This window comes from Thalassophryne amazonica, chromosome 22 (genome assembly GCF_902500255.1).
Source record: "Thalassophryne amazonica chromosome 22, fThaAma1.1, whole genome shotgun sequence".
Lineage (NCBI taxonomy): Eukaryota > Metazoa > Chordata > Actinopteri > Batrachoidiformes > Batrachoididae > Thalassophryne > Thalassophryne amazonica.
Window position 1 is genome coordinate 862503 of NC_047124.1, and position 22722 is coordinate 885224.

Genomic DNA, 22722 nt, shown 5'->3' on the forward strand with positions numbered 1-22722 from the left:
TCTGCAGGGTGGCTGGGCGCTCCCTTAGAGATAGGATGAGGAGCTCGGTTACTCGGGAGGAGCTCGGAGTCGAGCCGCTGCTCCTCCACATCGAAAGGAGTCAGTTGAGGTGGCTCGGGCATCTTTTCAGGATGCCCCCTGGATGCCTCGCTGGAGAGGGGTTCTGGGCACGTCCCAGCCCCCAGAAAGACCCAGATCACACTGGAGGGATTACGTCTCAGCTGGCTTGGGAATGCCTTGGGGTTCCCCCGGAGGAGCTGGGGGAGGTGTGTGTAGATTGGGAGGTCTGGGCGGTTTTGCTTGAGCTGCTGCCCCCGCGACCCGACCTAGGATAAGTGGAAGAGGATGGATGGATGGATGGATGGATGGATGGATGGATGGATGGATGGATGGATGGATGGATGGATGGATGGATGGATGTTTGTTTTGTTTTGTTTTTTTACTTTCACTTTTGATACTCTGTGTGCTTCTTACCCTATGTGCTGCTATACAATGCTGCTGGAACCTCAATTTCCCTGAGGGAGTCTTCCCAAGGAATCAAAGTTATATCTAATCTAAGATAATTAAGATATCAAGAGAAAGGACTCTCATCTCCCTTTACTGACACCAAGTTGTTAAACTGAAGAAGTATGGAAAATTTTTAAGTTGTACTTAGATAATATTGACTACACTATGTTGAGTCTGATGAAATAGGTTTGAGGTTCGGGTTGAAATAGGCTTGAGGTCCGGGTTGAAATAGGTTTGAGGTCCACGCTGAAATACTTTTGAGGTTCGGGTTGAAATAGGTTTGAGGTTCGGGTTGAAATAGGTTTGAGGTTCGGGTTGAAATAGGCTTGAGGTTCGGGTTGAAATAGATTTGAGGTCCGCATTGAAATAGGTTTGAGGTTTTCATTGAAATAGGTTTGAGGTCCGCATTGAAATAAATTTGAGGTCTTCATTGAAATAGGTTTGAGGTCCGCATTGAAATAAATTTGAGGTCTTCAGTGAAATAGGTTTGAGGTCCGCATTGAAATAAATTTGAGGTCTTCATTGAAATACTTTTGACGTTCGGGTTGAAATAGATTTGAGGTTCGGCTTGAAATAGGTTTGAGGTCCATGTTGAAATAGGTTTGCGGTCCATGTTGAAATAGGTTTGCGGTCCATGTTGAAATAGGTTTGCGGTCCGGGTTGAAATAGATTTGAGGTCCATGTTGAAATAGGTTTGCGGTCCGGGTTGAAATAGGTTTGAGGTCCGCATTGGAATAGGCTTGAGGTTCGGGTTGAAATAGGTTTGAGGTTCAGGTTGTAATAGATTTGAGGTCTTCATTGAAATAGGTTTGAGGTTTGCATTGAAATAGATTTGAGGTCTTCATTGAAATAGGTTTGAGGTCTACGCTGAAATACTTTTGACGTTCGGGTTGAAATAGGTTTGAGGTTCGGGTTGAAATAGATTTGAGGTTCAGGTTGAAATAGATTTGAGGTTCGGGTTGTAATAGATTTGAGGTCTTCATTGAAATAGGTTTGAGGTTCACATTGAAATAAATTTGAGGTCTTCATTGAAATAGGTTTGAGGTTCACATTGAAATAGGTTTGAGGTTTGGGTTGAAATAGGTTTGAGGTTTGGGTTGAAATAGGTTTGAGGTTCAGGTTGAAATAGGTTTGAGGTTCACATTGAAATAAATTTGAGGTCTTCATTGAAATAGGTTTGAGGTTCACATTGAAATAGGTTTGAGGTTTGGGTTGAAATAGGTTTGAGGTTTGGGTTGAAATAGGTTTGAGGTTCAGATTGAAATAGGATTGAGGTTCGTTTTGGAGTTGTTAGTTTGCACTGTCTGTGTCCTTCTACTTCCCTCTTGTCATCACTTGAATGTTATTTTCTTTGGGGGGGTATAAATTGTACTTTTTGTGTCTTGTACAGTGTCAGCTGTCAAATATATGCAGTGAGTCCTCAAAACCCTTCGATGTGAACCTGACCAAATGTCCTTGTTTGAAGTAGGAGCTAAACATGAACTCTGGTCCTGTCTTTCTGTCCGGGCAGCTCTTTCTCTCCAGGCGCAAACATTCAGAAGATTTCACTCATTTTTTTGTGCTGAAGTGTTCATCTGTTACTGAAGTGTCTGACAAGTTCAAACCTGATATTTTGAATAAAAACACCATCTAACTTCCTACAGTAAAAGGGCTGGGTTCTGGCACAAATTCCTGAGAAATTGCACTGGAGCTTTGTGTGCATGTTTGGAATCCTGCTTCCCTTACATCAGAGTCTATTTTCTTCACCTGCATCTGTGGAATGAACTCATCCATCAGTCAGTGTGTGTGTGTGTGTGTGTGTGTGTGTGTGTGTGTGTGTGTGTGTGTGTGTGTGTGTGTGTGTGTGTGTGTGTGTGTGTGTGTGTGTGTGTGTGTGTGTTAGCCACAGCGTGATGACAGTGGCTGTGTGGGAGGGAGCATGTTAACCGGACAAACATATGTCAGTGCATCCATGCAAACACACGTTTGGCTCTTACTGTAAATGATTGGTGAGTCTGTCTGCGTGTAACTCATTTTTTAAAAAAAACTGTTCTGCAGAATAACAGGAACATTATATACAGGTTTGAGTGAAAGCTGTGGGGCTATGAAACCAGACCAGTCAGAGAATGGTGATGATCTCTATTTTCTTGTGGTGTCATCATGAGGCTAGGGAACATACTGGGGTAGGAGTTACACTCGTGCACAGTGATAGTGCATGCAGGGGTTTTACTCTCAGCACTTTTCGTCCATCTGTCTGCCTGTGAGCAAAATAGCTCCAAGTGTTTTGATCCAATTTGGTCTAAATTTGGTGAAACGACTGAAGGTCCACAACGTGACTATGAGAAAAATCTGTTAATGGTGGAAGTCAAGTCAAGTCTGAGAACATGTGATGGTGCTGTACTTTGCTGCATCCACACCACCACAGAGCTGCCCTGGGTCCTGGATAGTAACCACCCAGGCAGACAACCAATCCATTCCCACATCTCTAAAATAACCATCTGTTTGCCGGAGCCTGGTGAAATGTTGACATCCCTTTGGCCTTCTCCAGCTACCGAGATCCTCAAAACTCAAAACGTCTTAGCTGACCTTAACCCTCCCTTAGAATACAAGTCATCCTCCTCATCCTAGTCTCTCTCAGTAACCACTCGTTTGATACAAAGTCATTCAGCACCAGGACCCAAAAGACTTGGACCTTTGTTCATCTGCAACGATATCAGCATCGATAAATCACCTTTGATCTCATGACTCCTTAAGCTCTTCCCAGGCACTTTTCGATCTCAACGGCTTCGCACCAGAGACATGTATGTCAAGGCTGAGATAAGTGAACGTCTCTAGACGTTCAGCTCCTTCACCACATGCAGAGGCACGTGATGAGGTCAAAATATTTGCTAGATGTTTATGTATTGAATGACTGTTTTGAGGGATTTGTTAAAGATTCACTTATGTGGTCATATGTTTCCTTTCTAGTGGTCAGATAACCTTTGACCTTGGAAGGTCCCAGTAGTGGCCTGTATTGTAGAGGTCTGTTCCAGTCAGACCAGTCCAGTGCTCAACAGCTCTTTGATGTCTGCAGCAGTTTCTCTAACAGAGCCAAGCAGACACCGGCTGAGCCTGAGGAACGGCAGTGCACGGGACTCGTCAACCCAACAGCTGGATGCGAGCTCCACAGAAAGAACCCAAAACAAGGTGCCAGTGTGTTTAAGAGGCTAGAGCGTCCACTACACCTCTGACAGAGGTCAAAGTTCCTGATAACAGAGCAAGCAGGTGAGAGGCTCACTGCTCATTTGGCACAGGTCAGAAGCACAGAAAGCAGGTCATGGTCCAATTACACAGCAGGTGGAAGAGCCAAAGCCCAGCTGGGCTCTGTGGAACTTGACCCAAATGGGCTGAAGCAGAAAGAAATGTTTTTCCAAGTCCCCCAACAAAGATTCATTTCTTGAATCATTTGGTGAGCTGCAACACAGTGTGTCAGGTGTTAAGATTCAGAACATGAAGGTGGTGCTGGGTTCATGTTTCACATATCTGGTTATCCCCTTCCTGTCTTCTTTTCAGGGGCCATTGTTGAGCATGTGGACAGGAAAGCAGGAATTAAAAAGCCTCACATATTTCATCGGTTCTCTACGGACACAGACATTGTTGTGGATAATGACCTCAAATGGCCGCTCCGTGCGTCATCATAGTCAACTTGTCCAAAGCCAGTTAGTCAGAAATGGGTCTATGCACAGTATTCATGTGGTGCATCAGCTGTTCTGGAGACACCACGTGGTCTGTGACTAAAGGTTTTCAGTGTGTGTAGAGGCCATGACCCAAACTGATGACCTTTAACGGTGTCACGTTGTGCAGTGTCACACTGACACTTCCTTCCACAGTTCTTCATCCATCCCCTGGAACAAGCTTGTTTTATACTTTTGTGTCACACCTAATACAAGTCCAGATGTGGCTTCCTGCTCTCAGACACATCAACTGAGCTGGTCTCTGTTCTCGGGTCAGCGGTCAATGTCTAGTGTGTACAGCAACATGTTTAAAACAGACTCCAGTTTCAATCAAACAGTGGCTCACATTCTACTAACACAGGCCATGTCAAGGTCAAAGGCCAAGGTCAAATCTGGGGTCATCGTACACCGTCCAATGCGACTGACAATTTGATATGGCGCAGATTTGGTCAGCATGTGTTTATGCAGATGAGGACTCTGGAAGAATGTTCCTGAACAGTGTTTGCCGTCTGTCAATTCAGTTCAATTTATTCATTTTATATAGCGCCAAATCACAACAGTCGCCTGAAGGCGCTTCACACAAAACAATTCAAAAAACAAAATAAAATGAATTAAAAGATTTAAAAAGCACAATAAAAAATTAACAAGTAAAAAGCACAGTAACATACTATGTCAGTATGCTGCCATATGAAAGGGAAAATAAGTGCGTCTTAAGTGTGGACTTGAAAGTCACCACAGAATCTGACTGTTTTATTGATGCAGGGAGATCATTCCACAGAACAGGGGCACGATAAGAGAAAGCTCTGTGACCTGCAAACTTCTTATTCACCTTAGGGACACAAAGTAGTCCTACAGCCTGAGAACACAGAGCCCGGGCCGGTACGTAGGGTTTATTCAAGATTCAAAGATTCAAACATCTTTATTGATCCCTAAAAGGGGCAATTCATTCTTCCCACCCGATTACCTAAAAAAAATACAGCAATTAATCCACAATTATTACTAGTTGAACGTAATAATTTTTCTTCTGTTTGGATCTGAAGGGAATCTGTACATCTTGAAGCCCTTGTTGTGTCTATTTGTGCCTCCAAGTGCACAACAACCCAGCATTTTCAGCAAATAAACAAATAAATAAAATAGCTGGATTTACATGCAGACAGATTAACAGCCAAGGCTATTTTGAACCCAAGATGGGACCACGAGTCACATGACCGATTTTTTTTTTTTTTTTTTTTTTTTGGATTCGTCATGGCTACTCTCTCTAATAAAGGCACTCTACCACAAAGCATTTGTGCTCAGGGCACCCGCATTGCTGGCACCGGCCCTGTCTAGCCTTACTTTCCTGTTCTGGTGCATATTCTCCCCCACAGCTGCAAACAGGTGCCCAGCTGAGCGTGCCATGTGCCCAGTGTTTCACCCAACAGGTGACAGGCACATCTGTGGCACATCTGTGGCACAAAAGCAAAGCTGTGTTTTGAGGATGGTGGCTCTTTAAATCGGATGACACAGCAGATAATAGAATGGATTATTTTTCAGTTCTTGTCTGGGAGACAATAACTCACTCACATCTACTTTCTGGGATATTTTCTTTCTTTTAAAGCTGTCTTCTTGTTTTGACGGTGTTTTACAGTGAAAGCTCCTCGTGGCGGCGCTGCTCAGACACTTTGAATCCTCTCTAGTATCATTTCCGCTGGATTCATGTCTGGACGCCCTGAAGCGCTCAGCGAGCCCCCCGGAGGTCCCGGCTCCTCACGTCGGGAACCCCCGGTGAGAGCAGGAAAACACTCTGGAATGTTCCTTTAAGTGGAGGGGAGGCGGGGCTCGCTGTCACTGCACCTCCGTGGATCCGCGGGGCTTCTTCAGGCTCTCTGACATGAAACCGGACCCAGACGGTCACCTCGCCTCAGATCCGGTTCTCTCTCAGCCTCGAACCGTCCGGGATCGCGGCAAGTGGATTTCAAACCTGCGCACTTTGGTTTTTGACGCGTGAATAATTAGCCCAGTGGATATTTTTAGTTTCCTTTTGGATTACATCCGGAAACCAGGAGCGATGTTCGCGTTAATGCTGCTCAGTCTGACTGTGACGTCACAAACAGGTCAGTGTGCTTTGATTTGATGACAGTTCAGAGAAAGACGTCCTGTTCACACTTATTCTTTTGATTTCTCTGATATGTAGGACAAACGTGTGTATTTTTCCAGCATAAGTGTTGTTATTATTAATCAATAAGTTGAATGTATTTGGTAGATTTTTGCACTGCATTTTGAGATTTATGTGGCCAACTATTCGTAAAATAAATTGAGTAAAAAAACCTGACACATTAATTGATGATAATCAAAGAATAATAAATAAATAATTGATTGACTGATTGATTTGCAACCATAAACTATGCACTTGTGAATGTGTGTAAGCACTTTTGCAGTGTGTGTGTGTGTGTGTGTGTGTGTGTGTGTGTGTGTGTGTGTGTGTGTGTGTGTGTGTGTGTGTGTGTGTGTGTAAAACATAATTTTTTTTTTTGGAATGCTTGTGAGCAACAGTTGGTGTCTGATCCTCACTGTATTTTGGAGATTAGTCTTCATTTATGACATATATTTAAATTAGTTTGAAAATAAGAGGGATGATTTTTTTTAAAGCATTACATATAACTTTTACTTTAAAACATGGTAACAAATGAATTTGTACTTAAGTAAAGGCAGCTGAAGTGCCCTGAATTTTTTTTTTTTTTTTTTTTTTTTTTTTTTTTTTTTTTTTGCATTCATGGATTTGTAAGTTACAACTCAAACTGAATTCAAACCAGATCCAGGATCACATACACATGCACATGTTCTCCTTGAATTGCTGGCTGTCTGAGTGGTGTCCAAAAAATGAGGTGGGCTTCATAGATAATTGGCAAAGCTTCTGGGGAAAACCTGGTCTTGTTAGGAGAGACGGCATCCATCCCACTTTGGATGGAGCAGCTCTCATTTCTAGAAATCTGGCCAATTTTCTTAAATCCTCCAAAACCGTGACTATCCAGGGTTGGGACCAGGAAGCAGAGTTGTAGTCTTACACACCTCTCTGCAGCTTCTCTCCCCCTGCCATCCCCTCATTACCCCATCCCCGTAGAGACGGTGCCTGCTCCCAGACCACCAATAACCAGCAAAAATCTATTTAAGCATAAAAATTCAAAAGGAAAAAATAATATAGCACCTTCAACTGCACCACAGACTAAAACAGTTAAATGTGGTCTATTAAACATTAGGTCTCTCTCTTCTAAGTCCCTGTTAGTAAATGATATAATAATTGATCAACATATTGATTTATTCTGCCTTAGAGAAACCTGGTTACAGCAGGATGAATATGTTAGTTTAAATGACTCAACACCCCCGAGTCACACTAACTGTCAGAATGCTCGTAGCACGGGCCGGGGCGGAGGATTAGCAGCAATCTTCCATTCCAGCTTATTAATTAATCAAAAACCCAGACAGAGCTTTAATTCATTTGAAAGCTTGACTCTTAGTCTTGTCCATCCAAATTTGAAGTCCCAAAAACCAGTTTTATTTGTTATTATCTATCGTCCACCTGGTCGTTACTGTGAGTTTCTCTGTGAATTTTCAGACCTTTTGTCTGACTTAGTGCTTAGCTCAGATAAGATAATTATAGTGGGCGATTTTAACATCCACATAGATGCTGAGAATGACAGCCTCATCACTGCATTTAATCTATTAGACTCAATTGGCTTTGCTCAAAATGTAAATGAGTCCACCCACCACTTTAGTCATATCTTAGATCTTGTTCTGACTTATGGTATGGAAATTGAAGACTTAACAGTATTCCCTGAAAATCCCCTTCTGTCTGATCATTTCTTAATAACATTTACATTTACTCTGATGGACTACCCAGCAGTGGGGAATAAGTTTCATTACACTAGAAGTCTTTCAGAAAGCGCTGTAACTAGGTTTAAGGATACGATTCCTTCTTTATGTTCTCTAATGCCATATACCAACACAGTGCAGAGTACCTACCTAAACTCTGTAAGTGAGATAGAGTATCTCGTCAATAGTTTTACATCCTCGTTGAAGACAACTTTGGATGCTGTAGCTCCTCTGAAAAAGAGAGCTTTAAATCAGAAGTGCCTGACTCTGTGGTATAACTCACAAACTCGCACCTTAAAGCAGATAACCCGTAAGTTGGAGAGGAAATGGCATCTCACTAATTTAGAAGATCTTCACTTAGCCTGGAAAAAGAGTTTGTTGCTCTATAAAAAAGCCCTCCGTAAAGCTAGGACATCTTACTACTCATCACTAATTGAAGAAAATAAGAACAACCCCAGGTTTCTTTTCAGCACTGTAGCCAGGCTGACAAAGAGTCAGAGCTCTATTGAGCTGAGTATTCCTTTAACTTTAACTAGTAATGACTTCATGACTTTCTTTGCTAATAAAATTTTAACTATTAGAGAAAAAATTACTCATAACCATCCCAAAGACGTATCGTTATCTTTGGCTGCTTTCAGTGATGCCGTTATTTGGTTAGACTCTTTCTCTCAGATTGTTCTGTCTGAGTTATTTTCATTAGTTACTTCATCCAAACCGTCAACATGTCTATTAGACCCCATTCCTACCAGGCTGCTCAAGGAAGCCCTACCATTATTTAATGCTTCAATCTTAAATATGATCAGTCTGTCTTTATTAGTTGGCTATGTACCACAGGCTTTTAAGGTGGCAGTAATTAAACCATTACTTAAAAAGCCATCACTTGACCCAGCTATCTTAGCTAATTATAGGCCAATCTCCAACCTTCCTTTTCTCTCAAAAATTCTTGAAAGGGTAGTTGTAAAACAGCTAACTGATCATCTGCAGAGGAATGGTCTATTTGAAGCGTTTCAGTCAGGTTTTAGAATTCATCATAGTACAGATACAGCATTAGTGAAGGTTACAAATGATCTTCTTATGGCCTCAGACAGTGGACTCATCTCTGTACTTGTTCTGTTAGACCTCAGTGCTGCTTTTGATACTGTTGACCATAAAATTTTATTACAGAGATTAGAGCATGCCATAGGTATTAAAGGCACTGCGCTGCGGTGGTTTGAATCATATTTATCTAATAGATTACAATTTGTTCATGTAAATGGGGAATCTTCTTCACAGACTAAGGTTAATTATGGAGTTCCACAAGGTTCTGTGCTAGGACCAATTTTATTCACTTTATACATGCTTCCCTTAGGCAGTATTATTAGACGGTATTGCTTAAATTTTCATTGTTACGCAGATGATACCCAGCTTTATCTATCCATGAAGCCAGAAGACACACATCAATTAGCTAAACTGCAGGATTGTCTTACAGACATAAAGACATGGATGACCTCTAATTTCCTGCTTTTAAATTCAGATAAAACTGAAGTTATTGTACTTGGCCCCACAAATCTTAGAAACATGGTGTCTAACCAGATCCTTACTCTGGATGGCATTACCCTGACCTCTAGTAATACTGTGAGAAATCTTGGAGTCATTTTGATCAGGATATGTCCTTCAATGCGCATATTAAACAAATATGTAGGACTGCTTTTTTGCATTTGCGCAATATCTCTAAAATTAATTCAATTCAATTTTATTTATATAGCACCAAATCACAACAAACAGTTGCCCCAAGGCGCTTTATATTGTAAGGCAAGGCCATACAATAATTACGTAAAAACCCCAAAGGTCAAAACGACCCCCTGTGGGCAAGCACTTGGCGACAGTGGGAAGGAAAAACTCCCTTTTAACAGGAAGAAACCTCCAGCAGAACCAGGCTCAGGGAGGGGCAGTCTTCTGCTGGGACTGGTTGGGGCTGAGGGAGAGAACCAGGAAAAAGAAATGTCCTTGACAGGGACTAGGAGAGTGCATATCTCACCCATATTGGCCTCTCTTCATTGGCTTCCTGTTAATTCTAGAATAGAATTTAAAATTCTTCTTCTTACTTATAAGGTTTTGAATAATCAGGTCCCATCTTATCTTAGGGACCTCATAGTACCATATCACCCCAATAGAGCGCTTCGCTCTCAGACTGCAGGCTTACTTGTAGTTCCTAGGGTTTGTAAGAGTAGAATGGGAGGCAGAGCCTTCAGCTTTCAGGCTCCTCTCCTGTGGAACCAGCTCCCAATTCAGATCAGGGAGACAGACACCCTCTCTACTTTTAAGATTAGGCTTAAAACTTTCCTTTTTGCTAAAGCTTATAGTTAGGGCTGGATCAGGTGACCCTGAACCATCCCTTAGTTATGCTGCTATAGACTTAGACTGCTGGGGGGTTCCCATGATGCACTGAGTGTTTCTTTCTCGTTTTGACCGTTGGGGTTTTTACGTAATTATTGTATAGCCTTGCCTTACAATATAAAGCGCCTTGGGGCAACTGTTTGTTGTGATTTGTCACTGTGTATCTCCGTAGAAACTACCCAAACAATCTTTCATACAAACTGTTTAAAGGGACATTACAGTGTTGTGGTGGAAATTACGGCAATAGTGTGGGACAACTACATTTTGTTTAAAAAATCACAACAGTTGTATGACATTGAATACCCCAGTTATGTTTTGATTATTTTACTGATATTTATTTAGAGATATTTTAAAACATTAGAAAAAACGTTTCTTTACCATTCATTTTTATCATTGAAGATCAAAAGTCTGGGTGTGGGACAAGCACAAAACGGCAATATTTGCATATAATGATGCTGGAAAAAGGTGAAAAAGTCATCATAGACTACTAGAACAAATTTCTTAACACACTTTCATTGTAAAGATAACTATAAAAGTGTGAAATTTCCCCTTTTTTCTGTTTTTCATACAATATGATTAAAGGACATAAGTGCCCGTAGTCTAAGAATCACCTATCAATTCCTGTTCAGCCAAAACAACAACAGAGATGGTTTTCTGTAAGAATCGACACTGTGCAGGTAAAATGTGTTTCTTTCTGTGAGACTGTTGGTGTGGACCCCAAACAGAGCTTCAGGCTCACACGAAACATCCCATCGCAGAGGTTGTATTAGTGCAGGCGCAGGGGGCCGTGCAGCGTCCTTAGAAACTCTGTCAGAGACCAGGCCGGCCACAGGTGCACAACGCCTCCATTATCCCTTTGGCATAACATTTCCCATTCAAAATCACTTGACTCCTGTATACGCACACGTTCACGCATGCGCACACACAATCTATTACTGAAACACCAAAGCCAGAACATATTTTAAACCTCCAAAATCTGGTTACAATGAGAGATGGAATTTATGAGGTCAAAGTGAAACAATGTCTGCTCTCAGGACATTAATATTTGGAGAACACGGTCAATTATGAGACAAATATCACAAAGCGTCAGCTTGGCGAAGAGCTTGGAACCTGTTGTATTTGTGTTATTCCATTTTAAATACTTTTTTTTTTTTTTTACCAAATTATCAACAGCATTCTCCTTTTGAATACTTGCAAATTCTAAAAGTTGATTAATGCAGTAATGTTCAGGCTGATTGTACAGAGCACGTGGAAGGTGTTCACAGCATTTCACTTTTTTGTTGTTACAGCCTTATTCCAAAGGATCAGTGGAAACAGGAGGCACCTGAACTCAAGTTTGTCTCTGAATACTTATGTTCTTAGTTTTGTTGTTTGTTTTTTTATGTTTAATAAACGTGCATCAATCTTAAAAACATTTTTCACATTGTCATTATGGGGTATTGTGTGTAGAATTTTGAGGAAAACAATGAATTTCATCCATTTGGAATAAGGCTGTAACACAACAAAATGTGGAAAAAGTGAAGAGCTGTGAATACTTTCCGGATCTACCAAACATTTGAGCTGTTTCCAATATTTTCATCTACCACACTCATTAGTAAGACACACGTTGTCAAAAATATTTTAACAATATTATTTAAACACAATGATTAATGTTCTCTCAGAGAGCAGAGAGTGAGGAAAGGGTAAAGAGAAACTGAGGCACGTATGGGCTGTAGTGGTTAATACATCTCCTGACATTTGTCCAGTCCACCTGTAAACTTCTGTCTGTCCCTGCAGGCCTGTCAGTGGAGGTGTTTCGTGCAGGTGTGGCCCCTCGTTGCGAGAGCCGGGCCTGTAACCCCCGCATGGGAAACTTGGCCCTGGGCCGTCGGGTTCTCACCCAGACTGTCTGCGGCAACAACAGCACTGAGTTCTACTGCTCATACACTGACTCCTCCTCCAGCGTGGCCTGCAGCGCCATCAAGTGTGCCAAATGCAACGCTGGACTGCCTCTTGTTTCCCACCTGGCCAGCGCAATGTCTGACTCCTCCTTCCGGCACCCCAACACCTGGTGGCAGTCAGCTGAGGGGGTGCAGTCTGAGACAGTGCAGTTGGACCTGGAGGCGCAGTTCTACGTCACACATCTCATTGTCGTCTTTCGCTCACCCCGGCCCGCTGCTATGACCCTGGAGCGCTCGCAGGATTTCGGCCGGACGTGGAAGATGCTGCAGTTCTATGCTAGAAACTGCAGCACCACTTTTGGACTGGAAGAAGGAAGAGCAGGTTCCGGCCATGGTGGTGTGATTTGTACCTCTAAGTACTCGGGGGCTCATCCGTGCACACGTGGAGAGGTGAGGATTACTCTGCATGCTTTTCCAACAAGCACTTAGCAATAAGATAATCATTAGTTGCATCCTGATTTTGTACATTTTACATTAGATTAGATAGAACTTTATTGATCCCTTGGGAAGGCTGCCTCAGGGAAACAGAGGAGGAGTACCAGCAACAGGTGGGATGTTGATTGGACACATGGGCAGTTTTTCCTGCTGAATAGGTAGCAGTAATGACATCATAACATACATGTCATGTATGGTGGGCAAATCACAAGTTCTACCTCTTCGGGACCTACCTGTACTGTCCATGGACTCACACATAAGTTATGTGTGAGTGTGAGCATTGTTTTTGAGTAAAATTTTTACTGGTTTACTGTGCAGTAACAATAAAGGTGATTCTTATTCTGACATAGATTAAAGTCCCAGGACAGACTGCTTTAATTTCAATTAAGAACTCGTTTTTTTTTTCTGTTTCTTCTGTTTGTAAGGGCGTTGTTGTAAATTCTGTAAAAACCTTGTAACTGTTAGAATGGTCTAAGCAGTGGGTCACTCCTCTGGCTCTGGTCTGCTTGAGGTTTCTTCCTCATTTTCACCAGAGGGAGTTTTTCACTGTTGCTCGGGGGGGGTGTTAAGGTTAGCTCTTACTTGTGTGAGGCACCTTGAGGTGGTGGTGTTGTGATTTGGCGCTATATGAATAAATTAAATTGAAATCATGCTCCCAGACAGACATCTAGGCTTTTCAAAAGAAAGCATGAAGATCAATGATAAATGGACTTCATTTATATTGCACTTTTCCGTCTGCATCAGATGCTCAAAGTGCTCTACAATAATGCTTCACATTCACCCCAATGTCAGGCTGCTGCAATACAAGGTGCTTACTACACACCGGGAGCAACAAGGGGATTAAAGACCTTGCCCAAGGGCCCTTAGTGATTTTCCGGTCAGGCTGGGATTTGAACCGAGGATCTTCTGGTCTCAAGCCCAACACCTTAACCACTAGACCATCACCTCCTCTACATAAGATATTAATTTATGTCTCATTTATGTGGCTGCAGATCAAGCCACACAATACAGAAGACCCAAACAGTGACCATGACACACTGAGAAGAGTAGGTGCAGCCAGGTGGGGGTTTGTCTGTGTGCAACTATTTATTAGGTGCTGGGACTGATGCATGGAAACAGTTTATGCTGCGGCACACTCCAGGAATGGTGCTGTTCTGGGCCCACTGCACTTTTCTCACACAGTGTCATATAAAGGTGTGTGTGTGTGTGTCTGTCAGAGACATTAAATGTCTCAGCTGCTCACACAAATTTAAAATGAAGTCAATCCCAGTCCGCACTAAATCCTGTTTGTAAACTGGACAGTGCACGTCCATCTTTGGTATGATGCTGTGTAACGTTCCACTGCTCATCAGAAGCCGATAACTCTGAGTCAGTGTTTCTGACATGCAGTCTAAATGCATTACAGTCCATCTCCTTGGAAACATGGATGTGTATGGCAAAGGAATGTCCAAGGTTGTTTATGCAACATCTTCATCTTCCATTTTCCGAGTTTATGATACACCACCATACTGACAGCAACACTAATATCCACCTCTCGAAGGCAGACCTCATCAGATACATTTATTGTGTAAAACACACCATCGAACACTACATACAAGTCAAAATTAATGAAAAGGGATTTCTGCTTACTTCTCACTGTGACGTCAGATCAGTGAACTCAGTCTACATAGATCTTGCCTGAGGTCCTGACTTGGAATTCCGACGTGATTGGCACTTGATTGACCATTGCACTTTTCTAAGTTCTGATTACAGTGGAATGCAGCATTATTCCCTCCACCAATTTTTCACCAATGTTTTCAGAAAAATATCTCAACATCTTTGTGGCATCATAAGATGTCCAAAATAGATGAACAGACCTCTTAGCTGGCAGTGATCAGCTTTGTGTTGATGTGCACATGCTGTTGTATGTCTTCTTGCCTTTAGAGTTTGCCACTGGGGGCAGTGTTGTGTACAGTAGCCAAAAGTGTAGCAGACTGTTCCTGGAGAGATAATATATGTTAAGAGGATGCCATTACCTGTTTTTCCACCTCTAAATGTAGAATGTCTGAATTTTCTTCATTATTTTGTCATGTTTCAAGCTGTGCCATAGAGATGGTACCCTGTTTTAAGTCGGCAAGTGTGCACGTCAGCGTGCCACATGCTGCCGGTGTTAATGTGCTGACGCGTGCGACAAGGACGTGCATAACAGACTTTTTCTCTTTTACATTGCACTTCCAGTCCACTACTCCTGTCTGGAGTCTGCAGTTTTTACTTTGGCTTCCATAAAAAGCTCTGCCACCTGTGCAGAGCATGAACTTTGACTTCAACTGATGACCCAAAGGTCAGGAGAGGTCGAGTGGTGGTCTGGCCGAGTGCATACAGCCGCAGCTCAGCTGTTCACACGTCCAGAGTGTCTTTTCTTTCTTCCATCCTGTCCATTATTTATTTATTTGTGAACAAAAAGATGCTTTCAAAAATAACTCTTATTTTAGCACCTGTTAGATTATTTATAAATAAAATTTCACATTGTAACATACAGACCTTGTGCACTATTAAGCGGCACTAAAATGACAAAAATGTGCCTGTTATCAGGTCTGGTTAATGGAGAGGGCTGCACACAAATGCTGGACTCGACATCAGAGCTATGTGTGTAAAAACAGTTTACTGAAGCAGTAAACAGGGTCTAGTACACAAAAAGGCAGTCCAACAAGAGCAGAAGCTACATGGAACATCAGGCTTAGGCATGGTCAGTAATACAGGCAGGTGGTCAAAACGAACGAGAGGCAAGCAGGTCGAGAATACACAAAACAGAGCTGGAGAGAAGCCACGAGGTGCATCAATCTGGTGAAGGAGCAGAGCAAAATGAGGAGCTTATATACACCCAGGTGATAAGCTGCAGATTGAGAACAGGTGTGCGTGGAAAGCACCAGAACGAGGGTGTGGCCAGAGGGAGTGAAACGCCCACCACCAAGGATCAAGAGACAGACAAGAGAGACAGTGACAAACTCAAGCAGGAAAAACCCAACAAGAGAATAAGCATATAGGAACAACACAGAACCATGACAAAATTAACCAAAGCATGAAAATAAAACAAAGCAAACACTCACATCCTGATAGTACCCCCTTAAGGGCGACTCCAGACAGCCCAGGAGCGGCAGGATTGGCAGCATGAAAATCATGGATAAGACTGTGGTCCAGGATGAATTGGGAGGGAATCCACGACTGCTCCTCGGGGCAGTACCCCTCCCAGTCAACCAAGTACTAAAACCCATGGCCCCAGTGGCGTGAGGCAAGAAGCCGCTGCACAGAAAAAAGCATTCCCCCTACGCCCCACTGGGGAATGGGCAGAGGACACAAAGAACTAGTCTTAACTAGTTTAACATGACTAACATGAAAAGTGGGGTGAATACGCATGGACCTGGGTAACCGGAGACAAGATTGATGACTTTAGACATGGGAAAGGGTCCCAAAAAACCTGGGAGCAAATTTACGCGGAAGACTACGGAGTGGCAAATGACGGGTGGCCAACCAAACTCTTTGGCCTGCCGTGTAGGCAGGAGCAGAAGACTGCCTACGGTCAGCTGCTAGCTTGTACAGTGCCGAAAATCGCAAAGGGGTCGTCGAGCCCGCTCCAAGGTTCTCTGGCACCTGATGACCAAACTAAGGGCAGATGGAATCGGGAAACCAAACAGTTGTGGTTGAAAACAAAGAGGGCTGATAATTGAAGACTACATGGAATGGGGAATAACTGCATGAAGCAGAGGGCAAACTGTTATGTGCTAATTCTATCCAAGATGGCTGTGATGACCAGGTAGACGGATGTTGTGAGCACGAAATTCTAAGACTCTTTTTCAACTCCTGATTAAAGCATTCAGTCTGACTGTTAGCTTGTGGATGATACCGAGACGTAAGACTGGAGATGGCTCAGAGGAAGCGGCAGAACTCCCTCCAAAATCCAGAGATGAACTTTGGACCCCAGTCGGAGACAATATCCTGAGGGAAACCATAATCTCAGCTAATTCCTTAGCAGAAGGCAACTTACGCAATGGCACAAAATGACACATCTTAGATAAACGGTCGACTACAGTCAGAATAACCACATCAGCTTCCACGAACAAACACGTTTGAGCACGTGCACGTACAGTCAGATAAAAGCATGTGGTCAGCTCCCTGTCCATCTGCAGGGGAGGAAATCTGCTGCTCTGATGGATGTTGGTACTGCTGACTAGACCTCCCCATTTGTGTGTTGCTCTCCTTCCATCTATGCCCATTGTGCCTGTTTACCAGATTACAGTCCACAATCCTTTGATGGAATTAGGCTCCTTCAGACCAGACTTACTTTTAGCCAGAAACAGGAAGGAGGATTACGAGTGGCCACATGCCCCACAGTGAACTCGCTGCCATCTGTGCAATAAACTTAAATATGGAGATCATTTGTGCCGCAAATTGAAACAGGTATTTGATCATTGGTGTAAAGCGTTCTTGCTGTGATGGGATTCCTTTCAACTTTGTCTTTATTTTCCACATTCTCCTTACACAAAATAAATGAGACGGTAGCATTTGTACAATAAATGTCCAACAGGGTCCAAAAATTCTCTCTGTGTAGTTCTTGACAACAGAGGAAAAAGTAACAAGGATATCCTTGCGGTCAAGTTGTCACTGCTTTTCTTGTCTTATGTGCATTTACTGAAGGAAAAAGCTGAAGATGGTTCAAGGCTGACCTGGACAAAAATGCACCCTGTCTACTCAAAACTTTGAGACCTCTTGACTGTTCATCATTAACATGCCAGCTTTTAGGTTCCACACAATAACTAAAGAACTCCTCGTCTCATCAAAGCCATTTCTTGGTGGTGAATTGGGGAGGATGGAGAAAGGATCCTTTTAAAAATAGGGGCGAATACACCATATACCACCTTTAAAGCACCAGTCTTAAACTACAGAAATAATTTCTAGACTTCATTATCATCTCTGCTATAAAAGCAAACACCAAGTTAACACATGAGTGGGGGCATATACATACAACCCCAATTCCAATGAAGTTGGGACATTGTGTAAAATGTAAAAAAAAAAAAAAAAAAAACAGAATACAATGATTTTCAAATCCTCTTCAACCTATATTCAATTGAATACACCACAAAGACAAGATATTTAATGTTCAAACTGATAAACTATTGTTTTTGTGCAAATATTTGCTCATTTTGAAATGGATGCCTGCAACACGTTTCAAAAAAGCTGGGACAGTGGTATGTTTCCTACTGTGTTACATCACCTTTCCTTCTAACAACACTCAATAAGCATTTGGGAACTGAGGACACTAATTGTGAGTGTCATGATTGGGTATAAAAGGAGCATCCCCAAAAGTCTCAGCCATTCAAAAGCAAAGATGGGGTGAGGATCACCACTTTGTGAACAACTGTGTGAAAAAAATAGTCCAACAGTTTAAGAACAATGTTTCTCAATGTTCAATTGCAAGGAATTTAGGGATTCCATCATCTACAGTCCATAATATAATCAGAAGATTCAGACGTCTTTTTCAGGGACGTCCCTGCTTATTTCAGCAAGACAATGCCAAGCCACATTCTGCACGTGTTACAACAGTGTGGCTTCGTAGTAAAAGAATGTGGGTACTAGACTGGCCTGCCTGCAGTCCAGACCTGTCGCCCACTGAAAATGTGTGGCGCATTATGAAGCGCAAAATACGACAACGGAGACACCGGACTGTTGAACAACTGAAGTCGTACATCAAGCAAGAATGGGAAAGAATTCCACCTACAAAGCTTCAACAATTAGTGTCCTGCGCTGTGCAAACCCATCACACCCTCTCACCGCAGGTACCGGCCAAACTCCAGGTGACAGCACAAATGTCTAACACTGCTTGCATGACACTTAGAAAATGTGTGGCCAGTCACTCTCTTGGCACAACAGCAGTCTGCAGACGACCGCTGTCATAGTGGGAGTGAACTTTGTCTAAGTTCCACGTGATTGTGGCGTGCCGTCGGCTCCCCCACAACACATATGTGTGTCGCGCGATCCCGCTCCCCCGCCCCCACCCCTCCAACATGTGCATGCATGTGGTTCACCCCCTGCAGGCGAGGTGCATCTCATCTGATCACAGAGGGACACTTTGGTCTATGCGCTCAATGGACGGGGGCGTGGCAGTTGTTCACATCTCTGGAACTGGACATCAGAGCTGCAGAACACACACCATGTGTTGACGGACACACGCGTATGTGCGTGCTTGCTGTACTCACATCAAAAACATAAAAACATATATCACTTGCGACGGGCTGGAGAGCGCACACACTGACAGGTCCAGCTGGACCGGAGCGTCAGTTTATGTGGACACGCAGCAGGTGATCTGAACGTCACGTTTGTCTGACAGGACAGTGAGCGGCGCACCACAGGACCATATGACAGGCCAACAGTATGACAAATACACCACTTTCAGTCACATATCAGCAGAAATACACCATAGCACACGCTGTTTGGTCAATTATCACAACGGGTTTTTTTTTTTTCTTCTTTTTTTTTGAGAAAATACATTTGTTTGCTTGTTGAATTTAGCCATTTCACACTCTGTTTATAGGACAGTGATTGTGGCACAGTGGTAGAGTTGCTGTCTGGTAATTAGGATGTGTGGGTTCAAATCCTGTGAATGTTGTTTTTTTTGTTTTTTTTTAACTGTGGAGTTCTGTATTGCTTCCTCTTTTATGTATTATTTATATCAACCCAGTGATATTCACTAATTAGACAGCTGGTTTTATTTCATTTTCCTCCAAATCAACAGTGCGATGTGGTGCAGCTCGTTCTATGGAACACAATGCAAGCTGCTGTTCCTGCTCGACAGACACCATCACACACACAAACAGTCGTGCTGGCATCGTACATGCCTGTTCATCAGTGCGATGTTTCGTGGTGCGCTAATTTTGAACTGTTTCGCACTGTTTTACCGTTTTCGTCCACACGTCATCCACACTTCGCACTATGTGTGAAGGGGCAATTAATAAGTGACATAAATATGAGTGTCATCAGCATGTTTGCGAATGCTAACATGAGGTGTAAATGGAACAAACACTCCAAAAAAAAAGGCCTCTTGTGGAATCTGTGTTGTGTTAAGAGTGAACAGCATTGTGTGCTTTGGTGCACATCAGTATATGTCTGTGTGCCAATGAGGGTGCATGTGTGTGCTGGTGTTGCTGTGGTGTCGCTGGGCTGTCACAAGTCTTTTGTCCCTGTCTGAGTTATGTGAAGCTGCATGTCTGTCCCCGTCTTTTCCGGCCCTGCTCTCCGGTGCCCTTCGTCCTATTTGTTGTGTTTTCTTAATTGCACACTACAATGCCTTGACCCTGTGACTTTTTTCATCAACAGAGAAATTAATAGCGTTCCTCCCATCACACTCATAGTCAGTCACCTAGCCAATGAGGGAACAGTGTGAAGTCTTCACTTGCTTGTCGTCCAAATGGTAAAAGGGCTGGGTGTTGATAAGCTTTTCCTTCTGCCTGCACCCTTTGTTTTTTTACAAGAGTTTTTTTGTTAAGTATGTGTGTGTATGTGCGCTGAGTAAAATTCATTCAATTCATTCATTCAAATCTTCCACCACATATACACATACTTTTTCCACCCAGGCAACAGCAACAGTGTGAGTTGCAGTGAGTAGCAGTAGCCATGGTAACGGCAGCAGCGAGAGGACGGTTATAAAGTAATCTAGCCATGGCTGCATGAAATCATCCAGCACCCTCATGGTCACGTGACAACTGTGATGGTGACGCACAAGGTCAACAGTACAAACGTGTTGTTGTGTGGGCCACTGAAAAGGAGGTACTGCTGGCCCACCACCATCAGATGGCGCCCTGCTTGAAGTGCGGGCTTCAAGCACGAGAGGGCGTCATAGCAACCGGGAGTGACAGCTGTCACTCGTCATCAGCACCAGCTGTCACTCATCCACATCACCACCACCATAAAGGCCGGACTGCAACTCCACCTCCCTGCCGAGAAATCAGCTACCTTGGAGGGAATTTCTCTGCTGTATTTAACGCTGACTTATAGTCTGAACTTCTTTGCAGCCATTTTCCTGTGGTGTTGCCTTATCTGTGGGATTGGCGTTTGGTGTGATCAGCGACAGCTTCGCTTCACACCCCAACCAGATAAGTGGTTAGACAGGAGCTGCACGAGTGTGTGATTGGAGGTGGAGGTGCTCCCTCCCAAAAGAACACAGACTGTGGGATTACTGAGTGTGCGAACTCACACTCATCAATACTGTTTCTGTTCTCTGCCAGCAGTACCAGGTCTGACAGCTGGAGATGGTGGCCACCTGGGGCTCCAGGACTTGGCGGCTCCGGTGTTCTTCAGATCCGTTGGCGTTGAGGGCTGTGTGGGATCCGGCTCGGTTCAGGACGGACGTCTCCTATCCTCAAGCCTGCCCACATGTCACTCAACATTTAATTGTCTGTGGTACCAAAACTGTATTTGTCTGTATTCCGTTGTGCACTTCACAACATTAAATAGTTACTGTTTGACTTATCCATTGCCCGTTCATTTAACGCCCCCTGTTGTGGGTCCGTGTTCCTACACCCTCACAACACGTATTGTAACAACATCTAATCACTCAAAAACATGAAGTGGAAGTGCACGGGAGAAACGTTTTCCTTCTCCAATTTTGCAAATTCATTTTTTTTTTGAAAATGCTACACATCCTCATTGTTGAAGTGACGATCCTGGAGATCTTAGACCTTAGGCCATTTCGTTTATCCCCAAATTGCTCCCAGTGTGCAATTGATTGCCTTGTACGGTAACACTCATATCAGTGTGTGTGTGTGTGTGTGTGTGTGTGTGTGTGAAGCATCATTGCAAAGTGGTTTGAGCATCTGCATCAGATGGAAAATCTCTATAGATATACAGTCCATTTACTTCTAGTGGACATGTCGAAGGGAGATAGGGTGAGAAGCTCAGTCATCTTCCATGGAAAAAAAAGACTTTGTGTAGTTCCTCAGTCCAGCCAAAAATCACGTCAGCTTTTCATCTGAATAGTTCTTCATGCATCCAGATGGCTTACAGCAGAGTGGATTTTGTGTGTGTGTGTGTGTGTGTTACAAGAATTAAAAGCATCAGTTAGCTCAATCCAATCATGCCTCGGTAGAGTCGTTGTCCCCCACGCAACCACGTCGGCACTTGTACGTGCGTGTACTACCAAAAAAAGACTGTGTACATCCCCAGTGCAGTGAAAAATTAGTTTAGCTTTTCATTCTTTCTTCCTGCTAACAGCCTCCAGACAGCACAGTGGATTTGTTTTGTGTGTGTTGTGTGCGCAAGCTTTGTGTGTGTGTGTGTGTGTGTGTGTGTGTGTGTGCGCACATGCACGTGTGGGCGCGTGTGTATGTGCATGCATGTGTGCACGCGAGCATGTGCATGTGTAGGTGCGCATGTGTGCATGAGCACGAGTGCGTGTGCATGTGTGCATGGGTGTGTGTGCACGTGTGCAGAGTGCAATGGTACCAAACGTATGGAACCAAATTTGCACTGTAAATGGAACCAAACTGCACTCTAAATGCAGTGCAACACAAATGGGATGAATTAATCCACATCATGTGACATACACAGCACCAATCAAATGACAAGGATACTTCATTGAGCAGTACTAGATGTCAAATACAAGTGACCTAAGTGTCAAGGGTAAGAAATTACTGGGGAAAAAACTTCAAAATTGGCCCAGACAAGCAATAATGGTGGAGAGGTCAGTTTGTTGAAAATCTCCCAATTTGTTAATGGGCTGTTTCAATGATCTGAATTGATCATTTTGGATGTCATGTCAAAAGCTGAAGAGCATGTACCTCAGTCGGATAAGGAGTTCGGCACCCAATATATAGATCTGGGTTTGATTCCCAGTCACACGGTCATGCTTCCTGTCTGTGTCTTTGGACAAAGATGCTTCATCTGCATTGTCCCAG

The 22722-nt window shown here is 43.2% G+C and overlaps 1 protein-coding gene across 1 annotated transcript in view; it reads left to right on the forward strand.

Moving 5' to 3' along the window:
• The first annotated feature begins 5928 nt into the window (after positions 1-5928).
• ntn4 (netrin 4) overlaps positions 5929-22722 on the forward strand; it is a 67294-nt gene continuing 50500 nt past the window's right edge. The window contains exons 1-2 of the mRNA XM_034163159.1: positions 5929-6292; positions 12201-12754. Coding sequence (XP_034019050.1) covers positions 6247-6292; positions 12201-12754 — 600 coding nt within the window. The 5' untranslated portion in view covers positions 5929-6246. The remainder of the gene's footprint in view (positions 6293-12200; positions 12755-22722) is intronic.